The sequence below is a fragment of the Hydra vulgaris genome, chromosome 10 (assembly GCF_038396675.1).
Source record: "Hydra vulgaris chromosome 10, alternate assembly HydraT2T_AEP".
NCBI lineage: Eukaryota > Metazoa > Cnidaria > Hydrozoa > Anthoathecata > Hydridae > Hydra > Hydra vulgaris.
In genome coordinates this window covers 23459405-23472772 of record NC_088929.1, presented here as the reverse complement: position 1 = coordinate 23472772, position 13368 = coordinate 23459405, and the positions used below count along the sequence as shown (strand labels likewise).

General features: G+C 28.3%; 1 protein-coding gene across 2 annotated transcripts in view; it reads left to right on the top strand.

Moving 5' to 3' along the window:
- LOC101237302 (TBCC domain-containing protein 1) overlaps nucleotides 1-13368 on the top strand; it is a 142706-nt gene that overhangs the window by 42330 nt on the left and 87008 nt on the right. For both annotated transcript variants that reach the window (XR_010641224.1, XM_065807546.1), the window contains exons 6-7: nucleotides 3858-3933; nucleotides 11314-11386. Coding sequence is in view for 1 of the 2 variants with exons in the window: in XM_065807546.1 (XP_065663618.1) it covers nucleotides 3858-3933; nucleotides 11314-11386 (149 nt within the window). In the remaining variant the exon portion in view is untranslated. The remainder of the gene's footprint in view (nucleotides 1-3857; nucleotides 3934-11313; nucleotides 11387-13368) is intronic.

Sequence of the window (13368 nt, the reverse complement as noted above, 5' to 3'; positions counted from 1 at the left end):
ATAGTTTGAAAAATCTCCTACAGATGAGACTCCTTCAGACCTTTTAAATACAATGTAAAATTGTAAAATCCTTCAAAGTTGCTAACAACTCATCAAAACTCACTGTTAATTTTGTAAATTCATTGACCATAGTTTAAGAAATTTATTTCTCAAAAGTTTTAATTCATAGACCATATATTTTAAAATTATTTTGCTGAATATTTTCTTGAGATATTTATCTTAAGCTGGAAATATATATGTATATATATATATATATATATATATATATATATATATATATATATATATATATATATATATATATATATATATATGTATATATATATATATATATATATATATATATATATATATATATATATATATATATATATATATATATATATATATATATATATATATATATATATATATTGTATACATAAGTTTAAAGCAGAAATTAAGTAGTTGTTACAGCATTTGATTCAGAATCAAGAGATCTGTGGTTCAATGCCTGCTCTAGATGTTTTTGCAAGCATGTGATGCAACCATTTGGTCTTCTTGGAGCACCTAAAATAACCACGCAAAAAAAATGATACTTGGTTTTCTAAATATTAAATGTCAAAGTTTGACTAAACTTTTAGAAATATTGACCAAATGGGGTCGAAGGCATTTTTAAACTCAAAAAAAAAAAGCAAAGTAAATACTTTACAACAAGTATTCCACTTGATTATTGTTTATTGGCTAGTTTAGACCAAAAGTTAATAAAATTGGTAAAGGAAATTTTTTCTTTGTCTCAATATCATACTTCAAAATAGGCGAAAAATGATTTTTTTTGTCATTTTTGATCTTCGTTTTTATATAAAGCAGTGATTAACCGACAGTTTTTATGTTATTAAAAATCTTTATTTAAGTATCTAAAAGTATAAAAACACCTATGGGGAAGCAAAGGCTTTGCTGCAAAATCGAACTCAAAAACAAAATTTTAATCTTTTTACGCATTGATTGTGATATTATAATGGTTAATACCCTGGGTTCACTGTAAAATTCAATTTAATAAAATTTGTATTGACCTTTAGTCTACCTTATTTATAAAAAATACTTATAGGGTATTGCAATAGTTCAAAAAAAATAACATATAAATAGTATAGATATTTTCTTGGTGCTTCAATATTTATTTATAAGCGCTTGAATTCAGTATGTTTCCTTGTTACTCTATCATATTTTTTGAGTATAGTTTATCTAGGTGAAACTGATTTAGAACTGATTCAGCAATAGAGATAACAGAGAAAACACCTTGATTGCAGTGATATAAAACTGTGATGGTAAACATGCTTTTTAAGAATATCATTTTTTTTGGTAAAAAAAGTAATTTTTTTACCAAAAGCCTTTCTCAAAAAGCCTTTGCTTCACCATAGGTGTTTTTATACTTTTAAGTACTTAACTAGATAAAGATTTATAATAACAAAAAAAAATTATGGGGTAATTGTGGCTTTGAATGAAAACAAAGATCAAAAATGACAAAAAATCATTTTTTGCGTATTTTGAAGTATGGTCTGAACTAGCCAATAAACAATAATCAAGTGGAATACTCGTTGTAAAGTATTTACTTTGCTTTTTTTCAAGTTCAAAAATGCCTTTGACACCATTTGGTCAATATTTCTAAAAGTTTAGTCAAACTTTGACATCTAATATCTAGAGAACCAATTAATATTTTTTAAAAAAATTTCGGAATTAAGCTTCTAGTATGAATAGTAACGACATATTAAAAAATTAGTGATTTTAAAAGATGTCACTCTAAAAATTTAGTGTTTTTGGCTGATTCTTACAGAAAGTTGCTCTTAGTATATTTTGTTTTATATTTAAGTTTTGAAATTATATTTATGTTTGAAGCTTATTTTTCTGCTCTGTATTTAAACTTTGAAAATCAAAAAACAAAATGTAGCATTATGTCTTGTAGTTCTCATACAAAAACATTTATTAAAACAAAAAATAGTCAAAACTGTATATGAAAATATTATTTATAAGAAAAATGTATTAAAATGTCACTATTGGAATCTGTATTGGAATAGATGACATAGGAATATATCTGCTAGGTTAAGGTTTTAATGCATTTATTATTACATAAAGAAGTATTTTAAATTCATAGCATATATAATGTAGACATTTACCAGTACTGAGAAGAAACATTTAATCATGACATGTTCAATATAATTTACATATAGCTCCTGGTATTTAGTTCCTGTCGTTTTGTGGAGTTCCTGGTATTTTGTATTGTTTTTTGTGTTTTATATAGTTCTTGTTGTTTTTTACTGTTCCTGATATTTTATGTAGTTTTTAATATTTTGTGTAGATAGTTGTAACTGTAGATAATATTAGCTGTGTAGATTACAGTAGTTATGTAGATAACAGTAATTATGTAGATAACAGTACTTATGTAGATAGCAGTAGTTGTATAGATAACAGTAGTTGTATAGATAACACTAGCAAAGGCTATTCTAGGAAAATAATTAGGCGACGGTACTCTGGAAAATAATTAGGCGGTACTGTGACGGCGCCTGCATTAAGGAAATTTGGCGGAAACATGCTGTATGTAGGCATTTTTTAGCAAAAAAACCCAACAATATCTCCCAAAAAAATAAAAAAAATTCCTTAATTTCTGAATTTGGGCTACGCCCAAATTCAGCACTGTCGAAAACAACTAGAATAGTCCCTGACTAGTTGTGTAAATAACAGTAGTTGTTTAGATAACAATAGCTGTGTCGATTACAGTTGTTGTGTAGATAATTGATGTTGTGTTAATAACAGATGTTGTGTAGATAGTAGTAGTTTTGTAGATAACAGAAGTTTCTTAGATAGCAGAAGTTGTGTAGATAATAGTAGTTGCATAGATAATTGTGATTGTGTAGATAGCATGCAATAGTGGTGTTGCTTCTCAAGCACTCAGCCACTACATGTTTTTGTCTAAAATATTAAATTTTTTTGTCAAGGTTTGTGTTTCACAGTGTCTCCAAGGTTTGTGTTTTGTTTGTGTTTTATCTCCAAGGTTTGTGTTTCAGAGTTAAAGGGTCAAGGTTGCAATGACAACATACAAATAAATAAAAAATGAAAAATATCTTTAAACTTTTTTCTTTTTCTTTATCTTTGTTATATTATTGGAAATATGCTATACAGAAGTAGCTAGTGTGTTGACAGGGTAATATGCTGTAGACAGTTAGTTAGTGTATTGGCATTTTAATTTGCTGTAGACAAGTAGTTAATGTGTTGACAGGTTAATATGCTGTAGACATGTAGTTAATATGTTGCTTTACTCAAGTTCACAATAGTAGGCTGCAGCGGTAATAATAAAATAAATATTATTTTCATTATAAATTTACAACTAAACTAGTTAAGCATGCTTTACTAGATGAATTACTAGGTCAAATGTTAAAACAGTTCAAATGTTAAAACATTTAAAAACAGAATCAAAAGATATAATCTGTTATTTTGAAACATAATAAAAGATAAATCTAACTGTCTCTTAAAAGATTGTTTAATGAGTTTTATCTCTGATAATCAAGTGTTTATTTTAAAAGTTAAGAAATTTGGTAAATAGCTTAAATAAAATAGCGTAAGCTTCTTATTAGTTTTTGCGATCAAAATACTTCAGAGAATATAGTTCAAATGCATATTTGTTTATATCAAATCAGTTAATTTATCTACTTTACTATTTTCAGGAATCAAATTGTTGCATATTATTAAAACATGAAATGATTTTATATTTTAAAGCATCTTTGCCTATTACCAATCTTTGTTTAATATATGCTAATAACAAAAAAAACATGGTTGTGCATTATTATTGAAACTTGTCTCTGATTAACTCAGGTTCTTAATTTTAGACTATTGATGAAAATGCGCAAATGTCCTTTGTTATGGTTCACATTTCTGAAATTTTTGAATTGCTTGTAGAGCCAGGTATTTATTTGATATTTTTATGTTTTAAAAGTGACTTTTATTTATACATTAAAGAAAAAAATGTAGTCAAACTAGTCAAAAAAGAATGAGTTTTGGTTGAGGGAACTAGAGATAATCTCGTTTGAGCAGCCACCGTGATAGCATTTGTAGAAAAGAGAAAAAAATGTAACCTTATGAAGAAGGGAGAGAAGCTCAAGCTTGGCAGATAAAGCAGGTTCTACTACTTTTATAATGTGTTTTTGGACCTTTTCTAGAAGCAAAAGAGCATCATTAGAAGAACCAACTTAAATATGAAAAAAGTATTCTGTACAACGACGAATTAGAGATTTGTTGAATAAAGTGGTTAGAAAAAAATGATTTGATAATCTCAAAAACTTTCCCAGACACACTATATGACAAGATTTGATTATTTATTATAGGTCTTTTTTTATTATTAGCAAAAGACTTTGCTAATAATAAAGATAAGATAATAGTATTGACTTGTTGGAGAGGTCAGAATGTTCTCTAGAGTTTTTTAAATTTGAACCACAGATAACATTTTCCATCAAGCTGAAGAACAAGATTCAGCCACTTTTGACGAATTTTTTTTCAAATAGTTTGGAGAGAATTAAAGAGAGTTCTGGAGAACACTTTTGTAAAACTATGATAGGAATATTGTCTGGACCACAAGGGTAGAAGAGTTTAGTTAAGACATGACTTTAGCAACAGCAGCCTTTCCCAGGTCCAAAATCTCTCAAATTTGAATTCCCCAATCTCTCTGAGTGTATTCAAATGTGGGAGATTTTGTATTTAGGAATATTTTGTCTCCAGGAGTGGTTATCATTGCACAGATATTTGTGGTCATGGATTGTCAAGACCATATTTTCTTGATTTTTATTTATTTTATGTACTTAAGTTTCTTTGATGTTGTGAATATAAATATATAACATACAAAAAATTGAACTTCATTAACATAAATTTTCTTTTTATAATTAAGAATATAGGTGATGACCAAGGTTGGATCCATAGGGGTGGGGGATGGGGCGATGGCCCTCAGAGTTTTGATAAAAATTTTTTTTTATTTCCATTTATGTAACTCACCATGTTATTTGAAAAAAGAGGAAATAAATTAGTTCTAATAGGCCGACTATTTAAAAATGATATGAAATAATATTAAAATTTTATATCATTTTAAAATACCATTATCTAAAAATCTCCCCCTTACTCGATGCCCAGGCAGAGGTGATTGTGTCTGGATCACTAAATGAATATAACATAAAATCACCCCCACTTCTTCTTTATAGGATGGTTTGGATTCGCCCCTGGTGATAACATACATCATAAATTAGTACATCAAAAGCTACTTTGCCTCAGGTTAATTAGAGTTTTCGGCTTTATCCTGATTCCTCCTTATTCTGGAAACTTTACATAATTAAGAATATAGGTGATGACCAAGGAGCTAGCAATAGAAGATAGCTGCAATACAATTTTCATATTAAGATCATAGTTTGTCAGGAGCCTGGAGAATTTCATTGTGTAGTGCTCTCTGTTGTTTTAGTGTAAAACATTAATTCAAAACATAAACAACAAAAATACAAGTAAATGATAAAATGTTGACATCATTAAAAGATTAATGCAGAGTTAAAACTACTCATATATATAATACTTATATAATAGTGTATAATATTTATGTAATAATATACAACACAATATATATAAATATATATATATATATATATATATATATATATATATATATATATATATATATATATATATATATATATATATATATATATATATATATATATATATATATATATATATATATATATATATATATATATATATATATATATATATATTAGGGATATGACTTTTTTGCAACCTACTAGGCCTGTATCGTAATTCAATGAACTTTTATGTAAAAAGAACGAATAGATGTTTCATTTTGACATATTTTGAAAAAAGGTCACCCCAAAACCAAAAAATCGAATTTTCAATAGGTACACTTTTGTACAGTAAATGAATATTAAAGGCTGAAGATGTTGTAAGAGTCATACTCCTGTTGTTATTTTATTTATTTATGCAACATGTACTGTGATATAACAAAAAACATTATGTGATATATAATTATACAAGTATTACAAAATTAACAGTATCAAAGCGTCTAGTACAACAATATACATAACTGTCTGTGTCTATAGGCCTACTGTGTTTAGTACATGGGTCACATGATGCTCACGTCTCATAAAGAGTCTAGCGCTTATTACTTAGAATGAATCGAAGTTGCAGTTTGTCTTTCTTTCTGCAGGAAGCATACAGGTCTTGCATCACCTTGATTGCATGTTCAGCTATCTGATTACTTCGTGGTATGTCGATGACGGATGGCTCTTTCTTCCAGTGATTTTTGAATGACTGCAATGCCTTTTCGTAAGGCTTCAATACATCAGATAAATTCTTGAAGTCATTGTCATTGTACTTTTGACTACTAAACCAATGTTCTGCCCACTCATATGAAATGAACCTGCAAACCTTCTCCAAATTCTTTCTCGCTTCAGGCATAAGAATGAACGCCAGAATGGCGAGAATGGCTCTTGAGTTCCATCTGGCATTGCTCATATTAGGAATGTTCTGAAAGTGAATCAGAGGGAAGTTTCTTTGTTCTTCATAGAACCTAAACACTCTTGTTAAATGGTACAAAAACTTCATATCGTCTCTCCACCCTGATTTATCAAGAATTTCTACAGTTCCATTCACAAACTTATCCTTCAGTTCATCATACTTATTCAACAGTTCAGACACAAATGGGTATTCAATGTTTGGAGATTTGGTATCACCCCCAAGTTCTTCGTCCATCACCAGACGGAGAATCCTGTCTAGTACGTGATGCTGACAACCGATAAATTGTGGTATTGTGACACCCTTTAATTTAAACATACGTTGCAACTTCACAACAACTCCATTTCTCTTCCCAGTATTGACGTTTGTTGTATCAGTAATGATCATCTTAATTGAATTCCACAAATTGTATTCATCAATAAGTTTGGCAATTTTTTCAGCAACAGTTTCAGCTTTGCCATCTTTTAAACGCAGTGCATCAAGTTTCACGTCAGTTCTTTCATTCTGAAGTACAACTACCTGATATTCCTTATCATCTATTCGTTTGCCGTCAAAGTGTAAGGACCACTGTTCCATTTTAAGTTGTTGTATCATTTCTTTTTTTAATTTACCTGCCTCTTTGAATATGGACTTGTAAATTGCTGATTGACTTGGAGTTGGAATATCAATACCTTGTTGTGATAATACATTGCATATTTTAGCAGCTTTCTTTGTGGAAACTCCACTTGATGTAACCATACTTACAGCAAATTTACTTTTGTAGTGCTTTCTAGTTTTTTTCTGAGTGTCCTCATTATCGTCTTTATCACCGTCGTCGTCTTCATCATCTTCACTCTTACTTTTGCAGTTTTCAGATTCAGTACCACTGTCTGTGGTAGACAGGACTTGTGATGTGGAAGGTATTGCTGTTCCAGACTGGACTTTCCTTCTCTTGGAAGGGTGAATGGTTTCTTTACTTGCCACTTGTCCTGTTGAGTACCCCACCTGTCCTTTACTTTCTTTTTGTAGGTGGTATAGACGTTTATCTTCCGAGGATAACCACTGGCCATTCACTTTCGTGATGTCAAATAATGCATTGAGAACATCATATTTTCCACGCTTGACACATTCATCATAGACCTTCAGCACCTTCATAAGCTTTGCTCTTATCACTTGATCAGACACACGTGGAAAATTCAGTTTATTGTCCCACAATTTTGTAATTTCCTTAGAAATTTGGTCTATTCGTTCTTTTCTTCCTTTAACATATGCTCCGAGAAACTGGTATCTTCCTACGATCTGCAATTGAAGTGGTATTCTGGATTTTTCATCGAGTGAATGTTCTTCTACAGCCACGCTTCCTCTTCTTCTGTGTGACTCTTGAAATCTCACCAAATTTTTAGTCCAAGTCTTCTTGTTCTTTGTTACTGTGGTATGACTTTTCTTGTAAGACATCATATAATATTGTTACGACTTTACGGATAGCTGAGCGTAAATATCCGTTTAATAAAGTCGTTTAATTAATAAAATACTTTAACTGTATAGTAATCCAATTATAGTTCGATAATCCAGTCAATGTTGATAACAGTTCGATAATCCAGTCCGTATCCTAACGATAATGCTACAACTACTTATACTTCGTACACTTACAGCGTCTTTAGTTCGCTACAGTAGTTCCTTATTAGCTCAGTTACACGCAGAGTACTTCATAGAACTATTCACATTATCAACACTGAGCTCTGACAGCAGCTCGCTTATATAATTATTTAGAGCTTCCAGAATGTTCTACTAAGTTCTATAATCTTCTACAGTCTGTTACAGTCGTCTATATCACCGTGGTAACACAATGACGTCATCACATAACAATTCCAAGTATTTGCCGGCACACGGCTGTTTCGTTGCCATGGCAACGTGTGGCGTTATATTTATAAATTCATAACAAAATAATGAAATAAATAGAATTAAGCTGAGAATTAAGCTTAAGATTAAAACATCGGTCAAAAATGAATGTATAAAAATGATAAATCAAATTTTTATTTTGGGGGTGACCTTTTTTTGTTGCAGAAAGCTATTTGGGCCTTTTTTCATGATTTTAGGTAAAAGTTCATCGATTTATGATACAGGAAACATTTTATTTGAAAAAAAATTAAAAAGTCATATCCCTAATATATATATATATATATATATATATATATATATATATATATATATATATATATATATATATATATATACATATACATATATACATATATAATGTATATATAATATATTATGTATATATAATACATACATATATGTATACATAAAAAATATATATACACTAAAATAATGTATTAATGATGTGACAGCCAACTGGCAGTCACATCATTATTACATTAGTCAATTATTGTACATTAATTAACTTTTCTTTAGAGTTAATAAAAGTTTCAAAAAATTGCAAAACCAACAACAAAAATAAACAATTCAACTTGAAAATAAATAATTTTTATTATTATAAAATAAGTTATTTAGATAACATTTACAAAAAAAAAAGATTTATTTAGAATAAATATAAAGTCAAATTATAGTTAAAATAAGCAATGATAAGACTACTTTTTAATTAGTATTATTTACAGAGTGGTCAAAGTTACCCTAAAAGGTTATAAGCCTTTGAGGTAACTTTGACCACCCTGTAAAAAACACAGAATGTTGATATTTGAGCCCAGAAAATTTTTTTTCTTATTCAAACATTTTATTGATATATAAAACATTGATAAGAATGTCAAGATTTGAGCGAAGATTTTAAATTGATTTTAAAAAGTTTTAAACTATTCATAATGATGCGAAGATTTTAAAGTGCAAACAATAAAAGCCTTACTTAGCAACTTCAGATAAAGAAAATACAAATAGAAAAAAAGATCAAAGAATACAATTTAGAGAAGATTAGAGATATTAGTTTAATGGAGTATTATTATGAAAATATAAAATTATAATAATGTGTTAATAATAATATGTAAAAGGTAATATATTAAAATAGATTCAGCTATGGAAGATACTAAAGTCGCAATAATATAGTAAAAATGATATTAAGTATCTAATATAGTGGAATGTAACATATTATAGTGTAATGTACTTTAACATCTAATACTAAAACACAGGTAGACTATAAATAGTCAAAACTATAAATGAATTATTTATGAACCAAATGTATTAAAATATTTCTAAAGAAGGCTTCCATACAAAAACAGATAATAGTCAGATCTGGTTAAGATTCAGATCATAATGATCTCCTTGCTACTGATAGCGTGTAACCCAGTACATCAAATACTGCCTCATGTCCTGCTTCCTTCTAGAAATCACTCTAGACAGAGTTAGACAAATGACAAATTATTAAAAAAAATAGACTAATGCAAGGAGAAGTTAACTCTATAATGAATTACTCCTAGTTTGGGGCTCTTGACTGAGCAATGGCTAGAGATTGTCTCAATAAAAGTACTCGTTATTGGCAGATATCTGGCTGCTGTTATGTGGAAAACATTAACCTAGCTCATTAGGAGATAACAGGAAGAGTTTCATAGCCACTATAAAGGAGGCACAAACAAAATCAATAAGTAGATTTGAAAAAATCTAGCATTCATCATCCTAGGCAGAAAACAATGTAACACAAGTTTAAATCTATGATATATACATAAAAAGATAGCCTAATACACGAAAAAGGGTGCATGGCTATTCAACATAATTTTTTTTGCATATCCCAAAGGTAATGCAAAAAAAAAAAAAAAAAAATTTAAGTGAATAAAAAGGTTTTTTTCTTTTCTTTTTAAGTTGATAAAATTTTAGATGATTAGAATACTGTCTTTGCTAATTTGGAGAACAAATAAAATGGTAACAAAGCGTATGAGGTTACATTTAAACACCAGATAACTGTCCATACCATAACAAAAAGCCCAAATCATAACAAAAATTCCAAACCATAACAAAAAGTCCGAAGCATAATAAAAGTCAGAAAAATGAACAAGAGTTAACAAAGGATGCTTTAAGTTTTTTAAGAAAATATTTTCAAAAATATTTAAGTGCATACTCAGTATATATATTATTTTTGGTTATGCTACCTGTTTATCTTAATAATAATCATTTTTTAATGTTTAATGATAAAACTTATTTTTTTACCTGCTATGAAAACATTTTTGTTTTCCAATCAATACTTCAAAGCACTTAATTTTTTAATCCTTTAATCTTGGGATTAAAATGCCATCGGTTGGAAAATCGGAAAATAAGGCCGATGCCGATACCAATACCAATTGTGCAAAGTGGCCAATTAAGCCGATGCCGATTAATCGGTACATCACTAATATATATATATATATATATATATATATATATATATATATATATATATATATATATATATATATATATATATATATATATATATATATATATATATATATATATATATTATATATATATATATATATATATATATATATTATATATATATATATATATATATATATATATATATATATATATATATATATATATATATATATATATATTATATATATATATATATATATATATATATATATATATAATATATATATATATATATATATATATATATATATATATATATATATATATATATATATATATATATATATATATATCCTATCTACAGTTTATCATAAAAAATAATAAATATGTATATTATATGCATATTATGCCTATAATATGTACATAATAATTTATACATATAATATACATATTTGAATTAAATTAAATAGCCAAAAAAATAACCACTTAAATTTCTAGACATAAATAATGCTAAAGATGAGTTTCTGAAATTGGAAGCTGTTAATTCATTGAGTTTTTTACTTGGGTCAAGGTATATTTTTTGTTTTATTAAGTTTTTTATTCTCCTCCTTGTATTTTTAGTATTTTTTAAATCTTTTGGTAACATTTTTTTTAAACATTTGTCTGTATGCTTTTATTTATTTTATATTTACCTTAAATATTTTAAAAAAAATTTTACCTTATCTTAAAATTTGAAATTTTTAAACATTGCAAAAACAAACTATTTATATATACACTGTTTTACAACAAATATAAATATATATATATATATATATATATATATATATATATATATATATATATATATATATATATATATATATATATATAAATGGAGAGATAAAAGAAAAGTATTTTAAGAGGATAAACCATTGAAGCTTGTTCAGTGAAGGCTAATAAACAATGCGGTACTTAGGATGTTCTTGATCGCATATGTCAAAAATGTCAAAGGTTGAAAATGACTTTGATAATCCTTAATATCAGCGTCAGAAATTCTGACAACAGGAAATTTTTGGGAGACCATGTCCATCCATTGCGAAGGGAGTTCAACTGTTTCTAATCTCCGTTTCATACCTTCAATGATAGCAAAATGCCTATCACAGGGCAGAAAACTGTGCCCACGAATTGGAAAATGATTCGTTGAAAGCGCCCTAACTTTACCAAAGTATACTAAAACTGAACCATGGTTATATTGCGATTTTGTCCAGGGCAAGCGTCGCTAAACAAGAAAACCGTATTGATAGAATCAGGAAGCTTCGAAAAATAATCATTCAAGCAGCTAAGAACTTCATTAACGCCTCTCTTAGCACCATTTTCTGGCCACATATACATGGTGGATTTTTGAAAGGTGCTGGTTAACAAAGTAACAGCAAAGGTATAAGTCCAAAGTTAACGGGAATAAAATATATCATTGACAGGTAAATGCGGAACTGGAATATTTTGTGCAAAGCCAAAGTTATAACAACAATGTTGTCGCCTAATGATGAAGAATCTTTACCTTCTCTCATGCGAGAATAAAACCGGTTGGCTTTCTGCTTGTGAACAAGAAGACTAAGTTTTGCATTTTTACAAAGTGCCACATTCTTTTCATTAGCAATGCTGACTTTTAGCTCAGAACACTGACTGCATACATCCGTCTGTGGTCTACCAAAACTGTAATTAAAATGTTTTTTAAAATAGTCCCAGTAAAAATGATATTTTATGCGCGCATTTACCTTTTCAACATCATTACCATCTTTAACTAACACATAAGCATCTGGTTCAAAAGATGTTTAGCTCGCAAGATAAATAACGTCTTTTACTTTTGTTACTGTAATGAACTACTTTATATGGAAACGAAGATATGTGGGAGTGAACATTTGCTACAGAATTTAAACAAGATTACAAAGCAATTACAAAATTTAAACAAAGTTAACAGTATACTTGTTACTTGTAACTTGACACTCGTATTGCCTGTTCTAGGTCGCCTTCGCATTATTTCAGCAGGTTTTATAAGCGCAATTAGATAATTATCCTGTCCATTTATTTCACCTATGGTATTAAAAGATGTTAAAATAGCTTTCTTCTCCTTATTGCTGAATTTAGAAATGCACATGTCGGCAACGCCAGTCAACCCCTGTAGTCCTCATAGGTACCAAATTTTTATTCCAAGAAAAAAATTCCTTACCTTCTGCTTTAGCACGTTTGATTACATTGTGTTTGCACAACAGTTCATTCCTTGTCCGTTTTCCAGTAACAACAGACACACTACTATCAGAATCACTGCTTGTAATATCCATTTTCATTAATAAAAAACAATCACGCTGCAAAAAATAATGGTATTAAAAAGCTGTTGTTTATTAAGTCTATGAGAAAAATAATAGTTAATTTTAGGCTGTTGTAAAAATTAATAATATTTTTAAGCTGTTGTTTGTAACGCAAGTATTATTAACCAATCAGGTTTTAGTAATTATTACTAAAACCTGATTGGTTAATAATATTTGCATTACATACTGGCTTTGAATGATTTGTGTA